Raw genomic sequence first — 20,737 nt, 5'->3', positions numbered from 1 at the left:
TCACAGTCATTAACATAGAGAGGGAGGGTGAGGATATATGCTTTATATCCTGGAGGAGGTTCAAGAAAAACCCTATTGGTGTTGTTGAAGATTTGTGTCTACAATTAAGAATAGGATATGTACCTATTTGCTTGAGATAAGCTTTCTAATGATGTGTGTTTTGCAAGATAGGACGAGATGAGATAATATACTTTATATAAAAGGCTTTTTTGGTGCTGGTTTATCTAAGCAAAGTCAGACCTTACTGGGCTAATGAAATAATTAAAAATCAAGGCATGATCATATTTTATTCTGGTAAAATAACCGTAATCTAGAGGCCTTTGCCTTTCATATAAGCCATTTTTGATACCAAATGATTAACTAGAAGTCAAGTTATTATTTCTTGTTCGTAAAACTTGGATAGGCAACAAGACTTTTGTCAGGTAGTGTTTATATAACATTTTAGTTTATTATATTTAGTCAAGCCCAAAAGTATTCATTCCCCTGGCAACTTCAAACCTCTGTTTTAATGTAAATAAAAGGTGAGATCTTTTGGGAGAAGCCTGTGTCATTTCTGGTAAAAAAAAAAAAAAAAACTTTTGCCAGGGGTATTTATAATTTCTGCGTCGCAAACTTGTATGCTTGCAACGACACCTCTGGAGCTATAGTTAGAAACATAGTTCCTGGCTATGTTCTATTATCGCCGCTATGCCCTGTTCCTTTAGAACATTCTAACATTTAAACTTGGAATTAATAAACAAAAAAGCATTAAAGTCATCTCTCTTAGGTGTAATTTGCTTTCAAAGTATTTTAACAGTTCAGTTTTAGCGATCTTCATGTTTATAGTTGCGCTCCCTTCGCAGTGCACTTTGAAAACATTGATGTCATTTTGAACACAGCCATGGCTCATGAAGAAAGATGTAGGTGACCTATTATTTAAAAGCGGAATTCACGTTACATCTCCAAAGCTTGTGAAAACAAAAAACACAGCATAAGTTAATGCTTTTAATTTATAGTATCTATATGACATGGACCTGTTGGTTAAAACATTTCTGCAGTGGTTTGCATGTGTCACATTGTAAAAGTAGATCTTTCAAAAAATAAATAAACAATATCCTAATAATAATAATAATAATAATAATAATAATAATAATAATAATAACAATAGTATCATAATAATTATTATCATTAATATTATTAATATGATTATTAAAGTAGGATTTTTTTTCATTTGCTAATAAATAATAAATATTACATTTAATTTCTTAATAAATAGCCTAATTATTTATTTATTTATCGATATGATTTATATATGAGATTAGAATACATGTTAGCTTTTGTTATTTTATGTTAATTTAGAATAGACTATGAGAATTTTCTCAATAATTTTGTAAAGAAAACACAGGCCCTATATGTACCATTTACATGTATGTCTATTAATATGGAAGGTTTTTACCAAAACTTATATTGGATTTTTTTAATTGCATGTGTGTGTAAAACAATATAATATGAACAATATACAATACAATATAAAACAATATAATAAAGGAATTATGCGGTTCTTTTCTAAAGAAGTTGTTACTCCACCCCGTTTAGAGCATCATTATGGGCTTTTTACATGATAACTAACGTGGTTCAAGCGATGGATCTGCGACAGAGAAACTACGGGTTTTCAAGAGTTCACACTTAGATATTGTTTGACAACTGTTAGCAGGTTTGGCATGCTGTCCTGGGAAAGAAACCTAAGCTCGGAGATAGATGAGCCCAGGGCTCCCGCCTGGTCAATAGAGCATGTAAGGGGAGTACGAGATCAGGTGGCTCTCGAGAGCTTCCCCTGGTAAAAGAGGAAAGGAGGAGAAGGGGTGGATGAGGGGTTTCTTCGGAAAACGAAGGTAAGGGAGTAGTTCTAGCTAGGCTACTTATAGTAAGTTTGGATTAATCTGATTGGCTAACTAATGATTGTAGATGACAGACCAGCTGCAGCCAATCATATCACGTGCTCCTCTCGAAATTAGTTTGTGAAACTTCACTTAGAAAACACTTGTCACTACATCGTTCTTTTCCCAAACAATGCATCGTACTATGATAGTTCACCCGCAAGTTACGTTGTTGTTTGGGAAATGCACCCCAGAACAGCAGAAGGTCTGTCCTGTATGGCTACTCTCACATATCCATACCATCATACCGTCTAGCCCAATGCATACTCTAATAATGTGAGAGAAATAACCTTCCACTGCCAGCCAGCCACGTCTTGTTATCTTTAAAGTGAAGTCTGGAAATAAGTCTGTAGTCATATCCCATCATGCACTGCTTCTTCTAATGCAGAGTCCTGAGGTGTTGCACAGTGTGTGTTCGGTTGAAAGTCGTGCCTCAGTTTAACGATCATTAACGATGGGAACACTGGAGTCATGGTCACCTGGAAGTCATCTATGCCTTCACCAGTCATCTGTATTAACACGGTTACTACGGCAACCGAGCCGTGGACTGTGCGCTTTAGACTCGCTGAAGAAGTCTTGGCAAACGCTTTGGAAAAGGCCTATAGTTTTGAAAGATAAGCTTTTGGCAGCTGCAGACACATATACTGATTCCGAACTGAAGGGGAGAGATGATGAATTCAGAAAAGTTGTACAAACAAAAGTCTGCGGGAACATAACGACGAAACATTGACAAACAGACAGCACAAGCAAAAAAACATTCTAACAGTCAAGAGGAATGACAGCAAACGCAGAGGAAAAGCCAGGAATACAGAATGAGAGAGAGTGTGTGTATGTGTGTGTGCGTGTGTGCGTGTGTGCGTATGTGTGTGTGTGTGTGTGTGTATGCGTGCGTGCGTGCGTGCGTGCGTGTGTGTGTGTGAGAGAGAGAGAGAAAGAGAGAGAAAGCTCCACCCCATTCTGAAGTTTGCCGGTTTCTTAGCAACCACTGAGTACATACACTGCCCTCCACTAATATATATTGGCACCTTTGGTAAATATGAGCAAAGAAGGCTGAGAAAAAAAGACCCTAAAAGAAAACTAGGTTTGTTTACAACTCCCCTAGAGTTAAAGAACCCCTATTATGCAGTATAAAAGGTCATCCCTACTGAAAAAAACTGTTTAAACCAGCCTACGCTGGTTTTAGCTGGTCAACCAGCCTGGTTTTAGAGGGGTTTTGGCCATTTCCAGGCTTGTTTCCAGCCTGGTCTTATCTGGTCAGGCTGGAAAATGATCAGCTAAATCCAGCTTGGCCAGTCATCTCCCAGCCTGACCAGCTAAGACCAGGCTGGAAATGGCCAAAACCCTTCTAAAACCAGGCTGGTCGACCAGCTGAAACCAGCCAACCAGCCTAGGCTGGTTTAAGCTGTTTGTTTTCAGTAGGGATATTTTGGTTTTGGGGGTCTCCAGCAACATGCTGATATGCATTCAAGGTCTATTATATGCACTTATTTTTACCTAATTATCCCAACGACTCTCATATGATTCGTTCAGCGATTCATTTGTTCCCAAACCCCTCCTTAGAGCGAAGCTTATCTGCGCTGATTGGTCTGATGACCCAGTCTATAGTGATTGGTCGATTCTGCACAAGACAGACAGAAATACCCACCACGGCTACAGTATGAAATAGCAGAAGGTATGTGAGAGCCCAATGCAGGAATGCAATAAAGCAATGCAGTTAAACACCAGCATATACTCTACTCTTAACCCTAACCCCAAGTAATAAAAACCACACACATTCAGTATTAATTCACACTGTGGCAAAAGCTGAACTATTTTGAATACTGACCTCGCCGTGCCATAACAACAAACAGCAGAGGATCGCCAGTTCAGAAACGCATTTAAATCTGTAAAGGAAGAAGCACGCGTCTTGTATTTAACTTGGTTTTGAATGCGATATGTGAACAGCCCCATACAGATTTAACCTGAGAGATACAGTACAAGCACTGATCTATAATCGATACGTGATTACAAGCCGCGCGGGCCCATTACAACTTATAACACACAATTAAACACATATGTTGCGAACTACACAAAACGAGGCAACACTTTTAATCACACTTACATGTGATCATCTGGAGGAAGAAGAAACTGGTCCATATATGCTGTAACAGTTACTGACAAAGTCCCTGTCAAAGTCTGACAAAGTCCCATAGTCTCTGCTGCTGCTCCAATAGTAAACGGCTGATGAATCCCGCGCTGCAGCGTAGGTTATTGTATCAATAAACAGAAAAATGACAGGAACAAACACAGCTCTAGGTTGGCTATACTGTGGTGTTGTTGTGAAATGAACTTTAACCCTTTATTCCCCGCAGCAGAATCTCCATCTGTCAGTGATCATCTTCGAGTCATGTTCAGTCCCGTGATCCTCTGCTTGTGTCTGAAGTGAAAGCGCGTGCACATTTTACCGGCACTACATGTTTGGTGATGTACCGTGTCAATGCGATCAAACAAAAGATCCGAACCCAACTCGATTTGTTTATTTGACTCTGAGTCAAATATTTCGCTAAAGAATCAATAGTTTTAAACACTTTAAGCACTTTTAGATTTAATCCTCAGTTGGATGTTTTCATTCACTTAGAGCTGTGATACACACTGAAGATCATTTTCAAAAACCCATAATAGGGGCTCCTTAAACTGTTCATTCAGTCGACATATGTTTCAGGCGGGAGCACATTTAGCTTAGCATAAATCATTGAATCGGATTAGACCATTATTAGTTACACCATGTCCTAAGATTGACAAAAATGTAAAAGTAGCTATTTTCTGATTTGACAAGGTACTATACTCTGATTTTGACGTATTAATCAAGGAATTTTGCTGCCATACCATGGCTATAGCAGGTGTAATGATATTACATAGCACCTGGAAATAATCCCTGATTAGGTAACAGCTATGTATCATTATGGTTATGATTATTCAATCATTCATTCATTTTTTTCGGCTTAGTCCCTTTATTAATCTGGGGTCGCCACAGCTGAATGAACCTCCAACTTATCCAGCATATGTTTTACGCAGTGGATGCCCTTCCAGCTGCAACCTAGTGCAGGCAAACATCCACACACTCATTCACACACATACACCACAGCCAATTTACCCTACCCAATTCACCTATAGCGCATGTCTTTGGACTTGTGGGGGGAACTGGAGCACCCAGAGGAAACCCACGCCAAAACGGGGAGAACATGCAAACTCCAAACAGAAACACCAACTGACCCAGCCGGGGCTCGAACCAGCAACCTTCTTGCTGTGAGGCGATTGTGCTACCCACTGTGCCACCGTGTCGCCCAACGATTATTGTAAAAAATTATCATTAATGAATATTATGATTTTATATATATAAATAAATATATGTATGCTGTATATACACTTATCGGCCACTTTATTAGGTACACCTTACTAGTACCGGGTTGGACCCCTTTTTGCCTTCAGAACTGCCTTAATTCTTCGTCGCGTAGATTCAACAAGATACTGGAAATATTCCTCAGAGATTTTGCTCCATATTGACATGATAGCATCACACAGTTGCTGCAGATTTGTCGGCTGCACATCCATGATGTGAATCTTCTGTTTCACAACATCCCAAAGGTGCTCTATTGGATTGAGTTCTGGTGACTGTGGAGGGCATTTGAGTACAGTGAACTCACTGTCATGTTCAAGAAACCAGTCTGAGATGATTCGCGCTTTATGACGTGGCATGTTATCCTGCTGGAAGTAGCCATCAGAAGATGGGTACACTGTGGTCTTAAAGGGATGGGAGATAGTCAGCTACAATACTCAGGTAGGCTGTGGCGTTGACACAATGCTCAATTGGTACTAATGGGCCCAAAGTGTGCCAAGAAAATATCCACAACAGCATTACACCACCACCAGCAGCCTGAACCATTAATGCGAGGCAGGATGGATCCATGCTTTCATGTTGTTGATGCCAAATTCTGACCCTACCATCCGAATGTGGCAGCAGAAATCGAGATTCATCAGACCAGCCAACGTTTCTCCAATCTTCTATTGTCCAGTTTTGGTGAACTTGTATGAATTGTAACCTCAGTTTCCTGTTCTTAGCTGACAGGAGTGGAACCCGGTGTGGTCTTCTGCTGCTGTAGCCCATCCGCCTCAAGGTTGGATGTGTTGTGCATTCAGAGATGCTCTTCTGCAGACCTCGGTTGTAACGAGTGTTGGTTTGAGTTACTGTTGCCTTACTATCAGAACGAACCAGTCTGGCCATTCTCCTCTGACTTCTGGCATCAATAAGGAATTTGTGCCCACAGAACTGTCGCTCACTGGATATTTCCTCTGTTTCAGACTGTTCTCTGTAAACCCTGGAGATGGTTGTGCTTGAAAATCCCAGTAGATCAGCAGTTTCTGAAATACTCCGACCAGACATCTGGCACCAACAACCATGCCACATTCAAAGTCACTGAAATCACCTTTCTTCTCCATTCTGATGCTCGATTTGAACTGCAGAAGAAAAACGTTTAAATACAATAAGTATAACAAATAAAAGCAACAAACAATTAAAATGATTGAACACAGTTTAAAAAACAGGCTCAAAAAGAATTAAACAAAATAAAGAAAGACCAAGTGTGATCTGGGGTGTTTCCCAGTGATTGATTGCTGCCGGAAGGGCATCCGCTGTGTAAAACATATGCTGGATAAGTTGGTGGTTCTTTCCGCTGTGGTGACCCCTTATTAATAAAGAAACTAAGCTGAAAGGAAAATGAATGAATGAATGAACAGTGCGATCTGTCAGACATAGCACAGTGTTTATTCAGTAAAGTCAACAAAGACATTTTAAGGCATTTTTCTCGGATCCTCCTGTGCTCATATTCACCAAGGGTGCCAATATCAGTCAATAGAAGTGCAGGTGAGTCTGCTCAGCGACACGTCACTTTCCGAAAGCAAGTTGTATAATGCTTTTCCGTCTTTTTCCATCTTCCCTGCCGCCCCCTTTTAAGCCCCTTTTCTTCATGTCTGTCTTGGTCTCTGATTCCCGCTCCCCCTCCCGCAGTCTGTCCATCAGAAATCTCATTATTGTTGGCTGTGTATACATCTCAGTGTCTCATTAGCAGGCTTCCACAACGGCAGAGGACACCATGTCTGAACTTCTGTACCAATTTGTCTGCCTCTGTCTCCCTCTCTGTCTGGGAACCGCGTTTCCCACAGTGCATTAGGCCCATCCTTCAGCAAACTGAATAAGTAAAGATGGCTGAGGCGAGGGGTGAGAAGTCAAACTCTCTTGAGCGTTATTGCAGGACTGTTGGTGTGTTGCGTTGTGTGTTTGTCGCTGTGATGAAGACCGTATGTTGGATAAAGTGATTGCTCACACTGTAGAAAATGGCTGTGATTTCAACGGTAAAAAACTGTAGAAAAGCTACAATAAAGATCCATAACCTGGTTAACAGTATGTTTCCTTAATGTATACGGTGAATAACCGTAAATCGGCTTTCCCAGAATTCCCTGCATGGCACATCACTTTTTATGCTTTTTGTTGACATTACTATGGATCTTTTTAGTTGTTTCCCCATCAGTTCTGTACATTAGAGATTTATGTTACATCTAATGTTGATAAATAATGTTTATTTCATAACTTTAATTTTATACGTGTTACCATACTGGTGTTTAGTAGCTGTGTGAATGACCCTGAGCACCTTCCATACACTGATACACTTTTCAGCTTGTGGGAAAAGTTGTTTGTGATTAACTTTAGTTCATTATGTAACTTACTCATCACCACCTGCATAAGGCTCTGTTAACCTGTCTATCTGTGTAACAAAAGATGTGTAGATGTTGGTAATTCAAAATACAGACATATTACATCTATAAATCAATGAAATACGGTAGTTTACTGTAAAATGAGAAATTACTTTTACGGTTTGTACCGTATTTTTAACAGTGAAATACTGGCAGCCACAGCTGATTTGTGCGTGTTTTCATGTTATAATTCATCAGAGCATTTTTTTTTTGTAAAAATGAGAAATTACTTTTACGGTTTGTACCGTATTTTTAACGGTGAATTACTGGCAACCACAGCTGCCGTTTTTTTACCGTAAATTTTACGGATTTATTTGATTTGTGCGTGTTTTCATGTTCTAATTCATCAGAGCATTTTTTTTCTTCCAAATTTGCACCGTTTCTTTATTTGTTAAACTATTGTTCAGTTGACATCATGAATCTGCACTGTAAAAATTTTTAAGCCCGTACGTAACTTTTGAAAACATCAGCTGTATTTACCTAAAATTATTTGTCAGTAACACACAAAACATTTAGTTGGGTTAACATAAGATTAGTTGAGTGAACAAAAAAAAAATTCAGTAATACACATACAGTTTTTTTCTCATGTGCTCAACATTTTTTTCACCTTTAATTGATGGGACAGTAAGACAGTTTGGACAGGAAAGCGTGAGGAGAGAGGGAATGGATCGTCATAGGAAGGCAGGAATCGAACTCAGGTCTACACCGTTGGCGCCGATGTGTACTGAACTTCTGAAAACATCAGTTGCACAAACCTATTCTCAACTTAACGTTCACAGATTTAAAATTTTATATATATTTATACATTCATTCATTCATTTTCTTTTCGACTTGGTTCCTTTATTAATCCAGGGTCGCCACAGTGGAGTGAACCACCAACTTATCCAGCACATGTTTTACGCAGCAGATGCCCTTCCAGTTGCAACTCATCTCTGGGAAACATCCATAAACACTCACTCACACTCATACACTACGGACAATTTAGCCTTCCCAATTCACCTGTACCGCATGTCTTTGAACTGTGGGGGAAACACCAAACAGAAACACCAACTAACCCAGCCAGGTCTCGAACCAGCGACCTTCTTGCTGTGAGGCGATAGCACTACCTACTGCACCACTGCGTCGCCTATATTTATACAATTGAATGCAAAATTATTCACCTTCCTGGGAAATTTTTATACATTTTCCGAAATATTTACCAAGTGATGTTTAGCAGAGCAAGGAAATTTCCACAGTAATTCCTATAATATTTTTTCTTATTATTTTTTTTAGTTTGGCTTTAATAAAATCAGTTTATATTATTATTATTATTATTATTATTATTATTATTATTATTATTATTATTATTATTATTATTATTATCATTTTTAGCCCCCATAAACATTTTTTTACTAGTTAAGCCTTTAAATATCACTTTAAGGTGAATATAGTATATTGCAAAATAGCTATAAAAATAGTATGTGCTGTCATCATGGCAAAAACAAAAGAAATTAGTTGAAATTGGTTGTTAAAATCATTATGTTTATAAAAATGTGTTATATTCAAATCTATTCTCCATTAAACCGCTTGGAAAATATTAATAAAAATGTTTAAATAAATCACTTTACAGACCTATTTCTAATAAAGTGGGGGCGTACAAATGGTGCTAAAAGCAGTCCTTATAGCAGTTAAACTGAAATATGCTGAAATGTCTTCTCACGTTACATTCATGTGGGTTTCCTCCGGGTGCTCCGGTTTCCCCCACAGTCCAAAGACATGCACAATAGGTGAATTGGCTAAGCTAAATTGTCCGTAGTGCATGTGTGGGAATGAGAATGTATGGGTTTCCCGGTGATGGGTTGCAGCTGGAAGGGCATCCGCTGCATAAAACATATGCTGGATAAGTTGGCATGAATCATCTCACGTTTTCTAATATGCTTTTCTAACTCTATTGTAAAACAAGTCTAAAAAGCATAATGAAACACTGAATCTGTAGCAGATACTATGAAGTTTTGACATCGCTTAGTCATAATTCACACAGTGCTTTAGTTTGACCTCTGAGAGTGCAAGCATACCGTCATTTACTTTAATGGAGTGTTTTGTACAGTACAGTCAGACTCTTATAATATCAGCTTGTTTCCATATTAAACCCTTGACTATTCTAATGCTGCTTTTCTTTTTCTTTTTCCCACAGGTGAACGAGATCTATCATGACAATTCTCTTGGTGCACGGATAAATGTGGTGCTAGTGCGGATTGTTTTAATCGATGCCAAAAAAGTAAGTGTGTGAAACATTCTACTGCCATCATGTACAGTGTATGTAAGATATTGTAATGAGCCAGCATTAGCACTGTTTTCCTTACTTGATTTATGTGTGTGTGTGTGTGTGTGTGTGTGTGTGTGTGTGTGTGTGTGTGTGTGTGTGTGCGCATGTTTTCATGTTGTTATTCGTCAAAGCATTTTAGTTTCCCGATGTATAATGTTTCTGTATTTTTCAGTTGACATCATGAATCTGTACACTAAAAAAATTCTTTACCACTCACACACACACCGGTTCCTGTTAGTCCACAATCACACACACACAGCTGTGGTTCATCCCCATTGATGACTAGGACTATATATATCAGTTTGTTTCCCCTTTCGTCATCTGTTGTTCTGTTACGAGCAGATGTATAGTGTGAAGGAGGAAGACAAGGTGAGGATCCAAATGCAGCATTAAACATTTATTTATTAAACAAAACTAGAACAAACTAGGAAACATACGGTTATAATGGGATTAACGAAAACATAACAGACAATGGGAGGGGAAACAAACTGATATATATAGTCCTAGTCATCAATGGGGATAAACCACAGCTGTGTGTAAGTGATCACAGACTAACAGGAACCAGTGTGTGTGTTTGGTGCATGACAGTATATGTAGTCCATGTGATGTGGATTTATAGTTCATTAGCGATCCACAGTCATTGGATCGCTGATAATTGTAACAATAAGAGATGATAAAATAGTTCAAATCAATAAATAACAGAATAATGATAAATAAATAACATAAATTAATAATAAAAAAAGTTAGTGGAAAAAAAGCTAATAAATAATAAAAATAATAATAATAATAATAATAATAATAATAATAATAATAATAATAATAATAATAATAATAATAATAATAATAATAATAAATAAAATAGTAAAAATCGATAAATAAGAGAATAATAATAAATAAATAAATAACGTAACTTAATAATAATAATAATAATAATAATAATAATAATAGTAAATGTAAAAAACTCAATAGAATAAATAAAAAAATAAATAACAATAATAATAATAATATTAATAAAATAGAAAAAATTAATAAGTAACAGAATAATAATAAATAAATAATGTAATAATAATAAATAAATAACGTAACTAAATAATAATAATAATTGTAAATTTAAAAACAGAATAATAAATAAATAACAAATAATAATAAAATTAAATAAAATAGTAAAAATCTATAAATAATAGAATAATAATAAATTAACAATGTAACATAATAATAATAATAATAATAATAATAATAATAATAATAGCAAAAGTAAATGTAAAAAACTCAATAGAATAAATAAATAACTAATAATAATAATAATAGTAATAAATAAAATAGTAAAAATGAATAAATAACAGGATAATGATCAATAAATAACGTAATCTAACAATAATAATGATAATAATAATAACAACAATAATAATAATAATAATAATAATAGTAAATGTAAAAAACTCATAGAATAAATAAATAAATAACAAATAATAATAATATTAAATAAAATAGTAAAAATGAATAAATAACAGAATAAAAATAAATAAATAATGTAACTTAATAATAAAAATAAAAATAATAATAATAATAGTAAATGTAAAAAAAACTAAATTCTAAATAAATAACAAATAATAAAATTAAATAAAATAGTTAAAAATCAATAAACAATATAATAATAATAATAAATAAATAACATAACTTAATAATAATATTAAATATATAAAAACAAAATGATAAATAAATAAGGAGGAGGTTCAGGGTCAAAGATTTAAATAGATTTAATTAATAGGCAAACTTGAAAGCAATTGAAAATAAGTTATAAACGGTGGCTATTTATCATAAATCATAAATTATTTGGCCAGTTATGTAAATATACAGTATTTGCTTCAAACAGCCTTTTATGTTGACTTTAATCTAGACTTACTACACATTTTTGTACCTGAAGGGTCCATATTGTTATAATAAAAGTCCATATTAGTACCTAAAAGGTATAGTAGTGTACCTTGTACATTTTTTAGATACTATTTTGTAACTTCAAGATGCAAATATGGATCATTTAGGTACAAAAATGTACCTTTTGAAAAGATAGTGCCCCAGTGACAGCTTTTGTAGCTTTATTTCTGAGAGTGTATGCATTCATCTCTTGGGAAAAAAATATTCACCGTAACTGCAATATAATCATTCAATAATATTTCATGATTTTATTGTGCACATTTTTCAACAAACCTATTTTCTCAGCTGTCACAAAGGAAACAATTGAAATGCAGACCACATTTAAAATACTTTACTGTATAATCTCCAAGTACAACTATGTTTATATGTGATTAGAAAATCAACATCAGCATCCCATTAAAATGTTTGAGTGAAGGGTGATGGATGAATTGTCTTTGGCTGTGCATCAGTTTTGGCCACTACTGTATTTATTTTAATGTTTCAGGGACACATTTTAGATAACTCACATAACAGTTGTAAACACTGTGGTTTTGTGAGAGTTTTAACATTTTAAGGGGTCAACACATTAGGCTGTGGCTCAACTGCCGATTCTGGTTCAGGGTTGGGCACTGTTGTTGTTAATGATTTTAGTGATCAGTGAAAGGAGTGGAGTGATTAAAAAAACATATTTTTACTTGAGTTCAGAAACTACACTACTACTTTCGTTTTTTAGTTTGTTATCCTGTTTACACCTGGTATTAAGGATACATTTTGATCTATCGGATAACAGTTAGACGAGAGATGCATTTCCATGTATACCTGGTGTCTTCCTGTCTAATTTAAAAAATACACTGCTTATATTTATTATAATTAAATGTAACTCTAATTATTATATTTTATTTTATTTTCATTCATTCATTTTCTTTTCAGCTTAGTCCCTTTATTTATCAGGGATCGCCACAGCAGAATGATCTGCCAACTTATCCAACATATGTTATTACGCAGTGAATGCCCTTCCAGCCGCAACCCAGTGCTGGAAAACACCCATACACTCTTGCATTCACACTCATACACTACAGCCAATTTAGTTTATTCAATTCACCTATAGCGTATGTGTTTTGACTGTGGGGGAAACCAGAGCATCTGGAGGAAACCCATGCCACACAGAAATGCATTTAATTTATTTTAATTTAATTTAATTTAATTTAATTTAATTTAATTTAATTTAATTTAATTTAATTTAATTTAATTTAATTTAATTTAATTTAATTTAATTTAATTTAATTTAAATGTATTTTATTATTTTTTTTATTTATTTATTTTTTTTTATTTTATTTTATTTTATTTTATTCTTTATTTCCAATCACAAAGCAAGAAATGCACTGAATGCACTGAATTAAAGCCATCTTTTCCAATACAAAAATCGATCACTGATTTATTTTTCTTGTGTTTTTGATGATGTATTTATTAATTTACAGTATTTTAACCACATACTGTAGGTGTCCACACCACCATAGCTGTCCAACCATACCATATGCTTTTTCAACTACCCAAGGCATAAAATGGCCTGTAGCATGGGTCTCAAACTCAATTCCTGGAGGGCCGCAGCTCTGCACAGTTTTGCTCCGACCTTAATCAAATACAACTAATCAAGGTGTTCAAGACTAGGCTGTTTCTCAATAAACGTCTTCAGCGATCTTGTGTTCTCGTGTAACGTCATCATCAACCGCCAAAGAACAGCAAGAATGGAGGACTCATGAAAGTTCACGGATGTGTTTTTGATATCGAGGATGCACCGATGCAGACCTGAGCACAGAACTCGCTCTAGAGGTCCCAGAAGTCACTGCGATAGGGAGGCACAGCCTTTTTTAAATAGATTTATTATTAAAGTTCAGAGATATAACTTCTTTATCTCAGGAGTTTCCCTGAATGAGACGGTGAAATTAAACATTCACAATGAAAATCTTAATAAAGGCATAAGCACATTATGGGGGATTGTTTGTTGAAACTTGTATTAAATTTGTGTTATTTGTATTGTGCAAAGTACATTTATCAGTAAATTTGTAAGGTTTTTTAACATGTTATATATATTGAAATGGGCAAAACAATGAATTGTTGTATGAATACTGTATTGTTTAAATAATTTTCAGTTGTAAATGCATGAAGGTGGTGTGACCATCAGGAAGAACGCAGCATCTCATTTCTCACAGGACGCTGTGTTCTGTGTTCTCACAGTCTCCCAAGTTCATTCTTCTGAGGTGACCTGGCAAGACCGGTCTTCACAAGAATGCAAGTCCGTTCTCTGTGTTCTAAGAATTGAGAAACAGCCCTAGTGTCTTGTAGTCTTGAATACCTTGATAAGTTGGATCACCTTCATTAGTTGGATCAGCTGTGTTTGATTAGGGTTGAAGCATAACTGAGCTGCGGCCCTCCAGGAATTGATTTGTTTGAGACCAATGTCCTATAGCAGGGGTCTGCTATAGGCCCCCATGGGTCATTTGCACCCCTCTCCTTCCCCCGGCCTGCAACTGACGTCAAAAATATAACGAGAGCCCAACAAAACACATGTTTTTGAACATTATCATTGTGCGTGCAGTCGAATATACGCTTGTGGTTTTGACCCCCCACCTACTGGGCATTTAAGGTACTGTACTATTCAGATTACTTTCAATTTCTCTCAGTGTGCGGTCGAGAGTAACGCACATGCAGATTATTTCTGGGCTGAGTTAAACATTGAAATATATGTCTGTAAGTGCTCTTTTTTTTACTAAAGCTTTATTTTTGTAAATATTCAAGGGTCGTTTGATTATTATTGGTTTTATTCCACTTGTATTTTGTTGTACAAACACCTCTTCATGGCTTACACTTTATGCTGGTGGTGTAAATATGATAATTTTGCTAATATTCCATTCAAATTGTCTCATTATTAGATTTTATTCAATTTTCCGAATATGCATATTAAAATTTGTATATAAATGTGCTTTAGTAAAATTGTACTGCTGGCTAAATTTGTAACTTTGCAATAGTTTTACAAAAAAGAAAGATATTGAAAATAACAGCTGCCAGTAAAGTCAATAAAGTTGCCCATTCTGCTGTCTAACGCTACCTGTTAAACTTTTAGTTAAGCAACAATTAATTGGAACATAATAATAATTATTATTATTATGCCTATTATTAAATTGTAGTATTTTCATAGCAATTTAAACTCCCCCTTCAATATATACAACAAGAAACAAAAAGAAGGAGCTTTTATACTCTAAAGAAGAATGTCTGAGTGCATCAATAACATCAGGTTTCCACTTTTTTCATGTGCTAGAATGGTAAAACGGCACACTATGAATTGTGAGTCACTGATATGGCCCCCGACAATTTGAGATTGAGACCCCTGGCCTGTAGGGTTTTTTGGTCTTAGGTGAGATCATGAGAGTTGGGACAATAACCAACGGAATCGCACAACAATTCATAACTTTTTGATTTAGTGGCTAACTCATATCAGTTTGTACAGTCTAATTCATACAGTTTAGTACGATTTGCTCATCACCCAATGACAGTTGGGTTTAGGGGTGGGGTTTGGTGCTACGCCTCCTTTTTAAAACAGGGCTATTCAATTAGTTTGTCATGGGGGCCAGTTCATGAAAAGCATCTCAAATGAGGGGCCAGAGAGATATGACTTGCAATAAAAGTGATGACACAACAGCAATATAAGAGGCCATATGTTGTATTTTTGCTCCTTAAGTCACCCACATTGGCTTTTTCTACATTAAAACGTTAATATGTTGTATTTGAAACTACACAACATCACTACATTGTACAATGTGGCTTTTTTTTTTACAACCATTTAAATGTTGTATTTCGAAGCACAAGAAAATCAGTGTATTGCTTAAGTAGGCTTCTACATTCAGACACATTCATATGTTGATTTTGAACTGCATAACAATTAGGGATGCAACGATTATAGATTTTGGTTGTACTATTATAGTCTGAAGAATAATCATGGTTTCATGGTTATCACCATTATTATGCATTTATTAAATTCAAAACACTACTAGTTTAGAAAATCACAAGAAAACTGCTTATATTTTAAAGTATTGTTTGCTGCTGCTCAGTAACCAAATACAGAACAAAATATTAATAAAAATAATACAATAGTCCATTTCTTTGTTTGGACTTAAAATTCATACATATGTAATCATTTTAATAATTTGTAATAATTCGTCTAACGTATCTTTTGTTTACATTGCACTGAAAGTCACGCACAACTCTCACCACTACAGCGTGAGATAATTTATACTGTGTGCGCCTGGAGGACGAGAGTGCGTCGGTCCGCTTGCAAGCCGAGCGCGCACCACTCCAATATGCACATGTCTCCTTTGGAAATAATGAACTTGCGTGCGTGAACGGCCTGCTGCTATAGTTAATCCAATGTGCGTGTGTATTAGCCTTGTATAAGCTCGGAACTTTAAACTAGCGAACAGTTGGCATAAGTTTATTTAGTTGCAGCAGTTTTATTCTGTGCAACAGAAACGTGGCGTTGAAAAGCCTTTACGATTAATTAACCGTAATGAATTAAAACCGGCAGCTAGCCAGCAACTAGCTCTCTGCAATTTCACATGGTCGCACTCTGAAGCCAAGCAGGGCTGCGCCCAGTCAGTACCTGGATGGGAGACCACATGGGAAAGCTAGGTTGCTGCGGAAGTGGTGTTAGTGAGGCCAGCAGGGGGCGCCCAACCTGCGGTCTGTGTAGGTCCTAACGCCCCAGTATAGTGATGGGGACTCTATACTGCTCAATGAGCGCTGTCTTTTGGATGAGAAGTTAAACCAAAGTCCTAACTCTCTGGTCAAAATCCCAAGATGTCCTTTGAAAAAGAGTAGGGGTTTAACCTCGGCATCCTGGCCAAATCTGCCCACTGGCCTCTGTCCATCATGGCATCCTAACCCTCCCCATATCATAATTGGCTTCATCACTCTGTCTCCTCTCCACCAATCAGCTGGTGTGTGGTGTGGTCTGGTGCAATATGGCTGCCGTCGCGTCATCCAGGTGGATGCTGCACACTGGTGGTGGATGAGGAGATTCCCCCCTATGTGTAAAGCGCTTTGAGTGCCCAGAAAAGCGCTATATAAATGTAAGAAATTATTATTATTAAAACGCAGTTAATAGTGAAATCAGCTAATCATTGCATCCCTATTAATGATATCAGTGCATTGAACAAAAGGCCTTTTCTACAAACATATCCAAATGTTTCGGCTGCCCGCGCCACTTGCTTCATGTCACTTGACAGCTCAAGCTGTATTAAACAGACGCACGTCACTTTATAACTATAGCGGCCGTCTTTCGACTGAACTAAATTTATTATTGATGTCTTGGTCACACTATTTGGAGGGCTGGAACAAATTGCCTTGGGGGCCAGGTTTGGTCCGCGGGCCGCCAATTGAATAGCCCTGTGGTACATTTTCGTATGACTGAACTTAGCCACTAAACTGACAAAGCGTAAAGGTTTTCTTGTGAGATCAGGCTGAAAAAACTGTGAGGTAGCCTAAAAAACCATCAGTTTTTACAACAAACAAATATTTCAATGATTTATTTTGCTGTCTGTAGATGTTTAGCACCTTTGCAGTTGTGTATTATGATGATTTGACATATTGCATCAGCAGCAAACACATATAGACGCACACACTCCTCATCCACTCTCTCATCTACCTTTCGTCTGGCACTTACACATACACAAACACACACACCGTTAACTTGGCATGTTCATCTTCATCCATCCTCTTCTGCTGGGTGCTCACCATGGCCTAGGGCCTGTTATTCCACCGGACTGAGCTAACGGGGAACTAAAAGCATAGCGCTCCCATGGGAGTCTTTTCAAAGTCGCACGCCTTCACAGTTCAACACCAAAGCACAGCGAGTGCTGATGTTATGCAACTGCCTTCCCAATACCCCCACCCTAACGCATAAACACGCACGCATGCACTTTCCCTGTGGGACCGAGCAAAGCATTCTGGGAAGAAGCAGAATCAAGAATGCATGATAAACAATCAATGATGACCCTGCCTCATTCATAAACGCAGCTCCAGGAGACGCCGCTCTTCCTGTAACCAGAGAGCAGGTTTCAGATCAGGTTGCCGCTCTCAGATGTGGCTAACCTGATAGTGACCACAGGTCCCGCTTCAGCTTTCATCTGACACACTTACTCACTACCAAAATCCCCGCTCTCTTCAATATCTCACCTAGACAGAACGTGTTGCATTACATGCATTAGTGCTGGAGATTATTCTGAAGGTTAAATCCGTATAGCAGGTGGCTGCATGCGAATCACTGGTGACTCACTGAATCATTTGATCAATGGGTTTGTTTAGAATGCTGATTCATTCAGGAGGAAAGTTAGTGGCAGTCAGTTTGACTTGTGAGTAATTGAATCTTTTGCATAACTCACTATCATTTGTTCATTCAGAAACAATGAATATGACACTTGAGTCTTTTATTGCATATGGCACCAAGTGAATCACTGGTGACTCACTGAATCATTTATTCTAGGGGTTTGTGTAAAACCTTGATTCATTCAGGAGCAAAGCTAGTGAGTGTTTGTTTGAGTCATGAGTCACTGAATCTTAATTTGTTCATTCAAAAACAAAGAATATGACTCTGGAGTCTTTTATAGCAGGTGGCAGCAAGTGAATCACTGGTGACTCAGTAAATAATTTGTTCAAGAGATTTGTTCAAAATGCTGATTCATTCTGGAGGAAGGTAAGTGGCCGTCTGTTTGACTCGTGAGTCATTGAATCTTTTACATAACTCTTATTGTTTCATTCAGAAACGATGGATATGACTCTGGATTCTTTTTTAGCAGGTGGCAGCAAATGAATCACTGGTGACTCATTGAATCATTTATTCAAGGGATTTGTGATAAAACGCTGATTCATTCAGGAGGAAAGTTAGTGGCAGTCAGTTTGAGTCATTGAATCTTTTACATAACTCATTATCATTTGATTATTCAGAAACAATGAATAGGAGTCTAGAATCTTTTATAGCAGGTGGCAGCAAGTGAATCACTGGTGACTCACTGAATCATTTGATTAAGGGGTTTGTTTAGAATGCTGATTCTTTCAGGAGGAAAGTAAGTGGCAGTCAGTTTGACTCGTAAGTAATTGAATCTTTTGCATAATTCACTATCATTTGTTCATTCAGAAACAATGAATATGACGCTTGAGTCTTTTGTTGCAGGTGGCACCAAGTGAATCTCTGGTGACTCACTGAATCATTTATTCAAGGGGTTTGTGTAAAACCCTGATTCATTCAGGAGCAAAGCTAGTGAGTGTTTGTTTGAGTCATGAGTCATTGAATCTTTTACATAACTCATATTATTGGTTCATTCAGAAACGATGGAAATGACTCTGGAATCTTTTTTTAGCAGGTGGCAGCAAACGAATCACTGGTGGCTCATTGAATCATTTATTCAAGGGATTTGTGATAAAATGCTGATTCATTCAGTAAAGTTAGTAGCAGTCAGTTAGAGTCATGAGTCATTGAATCTTTTACATAACTCATTATCATTTGATTATTCAGAAACAATGAATAGGAGTCTAAAATCTTTTATAGCAGGTTGCAGCAAGTGAATAACTTATGACTCACTGAATCATTTTTTCAAGTGATTTGTGTAAAATGCTGATTGATTCAGGAGAAAAGTTAGTGGCCGTCATCATTTATTCAAGGGGTTTGTGTAAAACCCTGATTCATTCAGGAGCAAAGCTTGTGAGCGTTATGAGAGTCATAAGTCACTGAATCTTTTACATAACTCATCTGATTTGTTCGTTCAGAAACAATTAATAAATCTCTAGAATCTTTTTTTTAATAATTCACTGATTTATGTCAAAGAATCAGTGAAGTAATCAAATTTTAAAAAAGATAAATTTTAGGTATTAAAGCTAGTGGCCATCTGTTTGACTCTTGAGCCATTGAATCTGTTATGTAACTAATATTATTGGTTCATTCAGAAACGATGAATATGGCTCTGGCATCTTTTATAGCAGGTGGCAGCAAGCGAATCATTGGTGACTCACTGAATCATTTATTTAAGGGGTTTGTTTCGAATGCAGATTCATTCAGGAGGAAAGTTAGTGGCAGTCAATTTGACTCGTGAGTCTTTGAATTTTTTACATAACTCATGGTAATTTCTTGATTCAGAAACATTTAATAGGACTCTGGATTCTTCTGTGAATAAACCATTGATTTATGTCAAAGAAATGAACTTAATTTTAAAAAAGAATTTAAAAGCAGATTAATTTTAGGTATGAATCAGATGATTGTCTTTATGAGCGAGTGACTGAATAAACCTGTTTATTTTCAATTACTGATTCATTCAGGAGTAAATGAAGTGACCGTCTGTTTGACTCATGAGTCATTGAATCTTTTACATGACTCAGATTTAATCTAATATATTTAATATATTTTTTTATTTTTTAATAAATATATAGTTTTTAATTTATTTTACAAATTATGTCAGTTTATCATTAGTTTTGTTTTTATCTGTGTATTTTTACATTTTCAGTTTGTTTTGTTTTATTAAAGGGCACCCATTTTACCCCTTTTTCAAGATATTAGATGCGTCTGTTGTGTCTCCAGAATTGGTCTGTAAAGTTTCAGCTCAAAATACCCATCAGATGATTTATTATACATTTTTAAATGAGGGAAATTTGAGCTGTTATGACATTGTAGCTTGTTTTGTTGCCGGTGCCTATAATGCAAATAAGCTGGTGCTCCCTGCCCACCGTTCCCACATGCGTGTCAGAGCCAGAGATACCTGTGGCCTTATTGTAGATA

The 20,737-nt window shown here is 36.4% G+C and overlaps 1 protein-coding gene across 1 annotated transcript in view; it reads left to right on the top strand.

The window, feature by feature from the left end:
• Nucleotides 1-20,737, top strand: part of LOC130240216 (A disintegrin and metalloproteinase with thrombospondin motifs 2-like) — a 371,942-nt gene that overhangs the window by 257,450 nt on the left and 93,755 nt on the right. The window contains exon 5 of the mRNA XM_056471639.1: nucleotides 9,877-9,960. Coding sequence (XP_056327614.1) covers nucleotides 9,877-9,960 — 84 coding nt within the window. The remainder of the gene's footprint in view (nucleotides 1-9,876; nucleotides 9,961-20,737) is intronic.

The sequence above is a fragment of the Danio aesculapii genome, chromosome 14 (genome assembly GCF_903798145.1).
Source record: "Danio aesculapii chromosome 14, fDanAes4.1, whole genome shotgun sequence".
NCBI lineage: Eukaryota > Metazoa > Chordata > Actinopteri > Cypriniformes > Danionidae > Danio > Danio aesculapii.
This window is presented reverse-complemented; position numbering and strand designations above follow the sequence as displayed.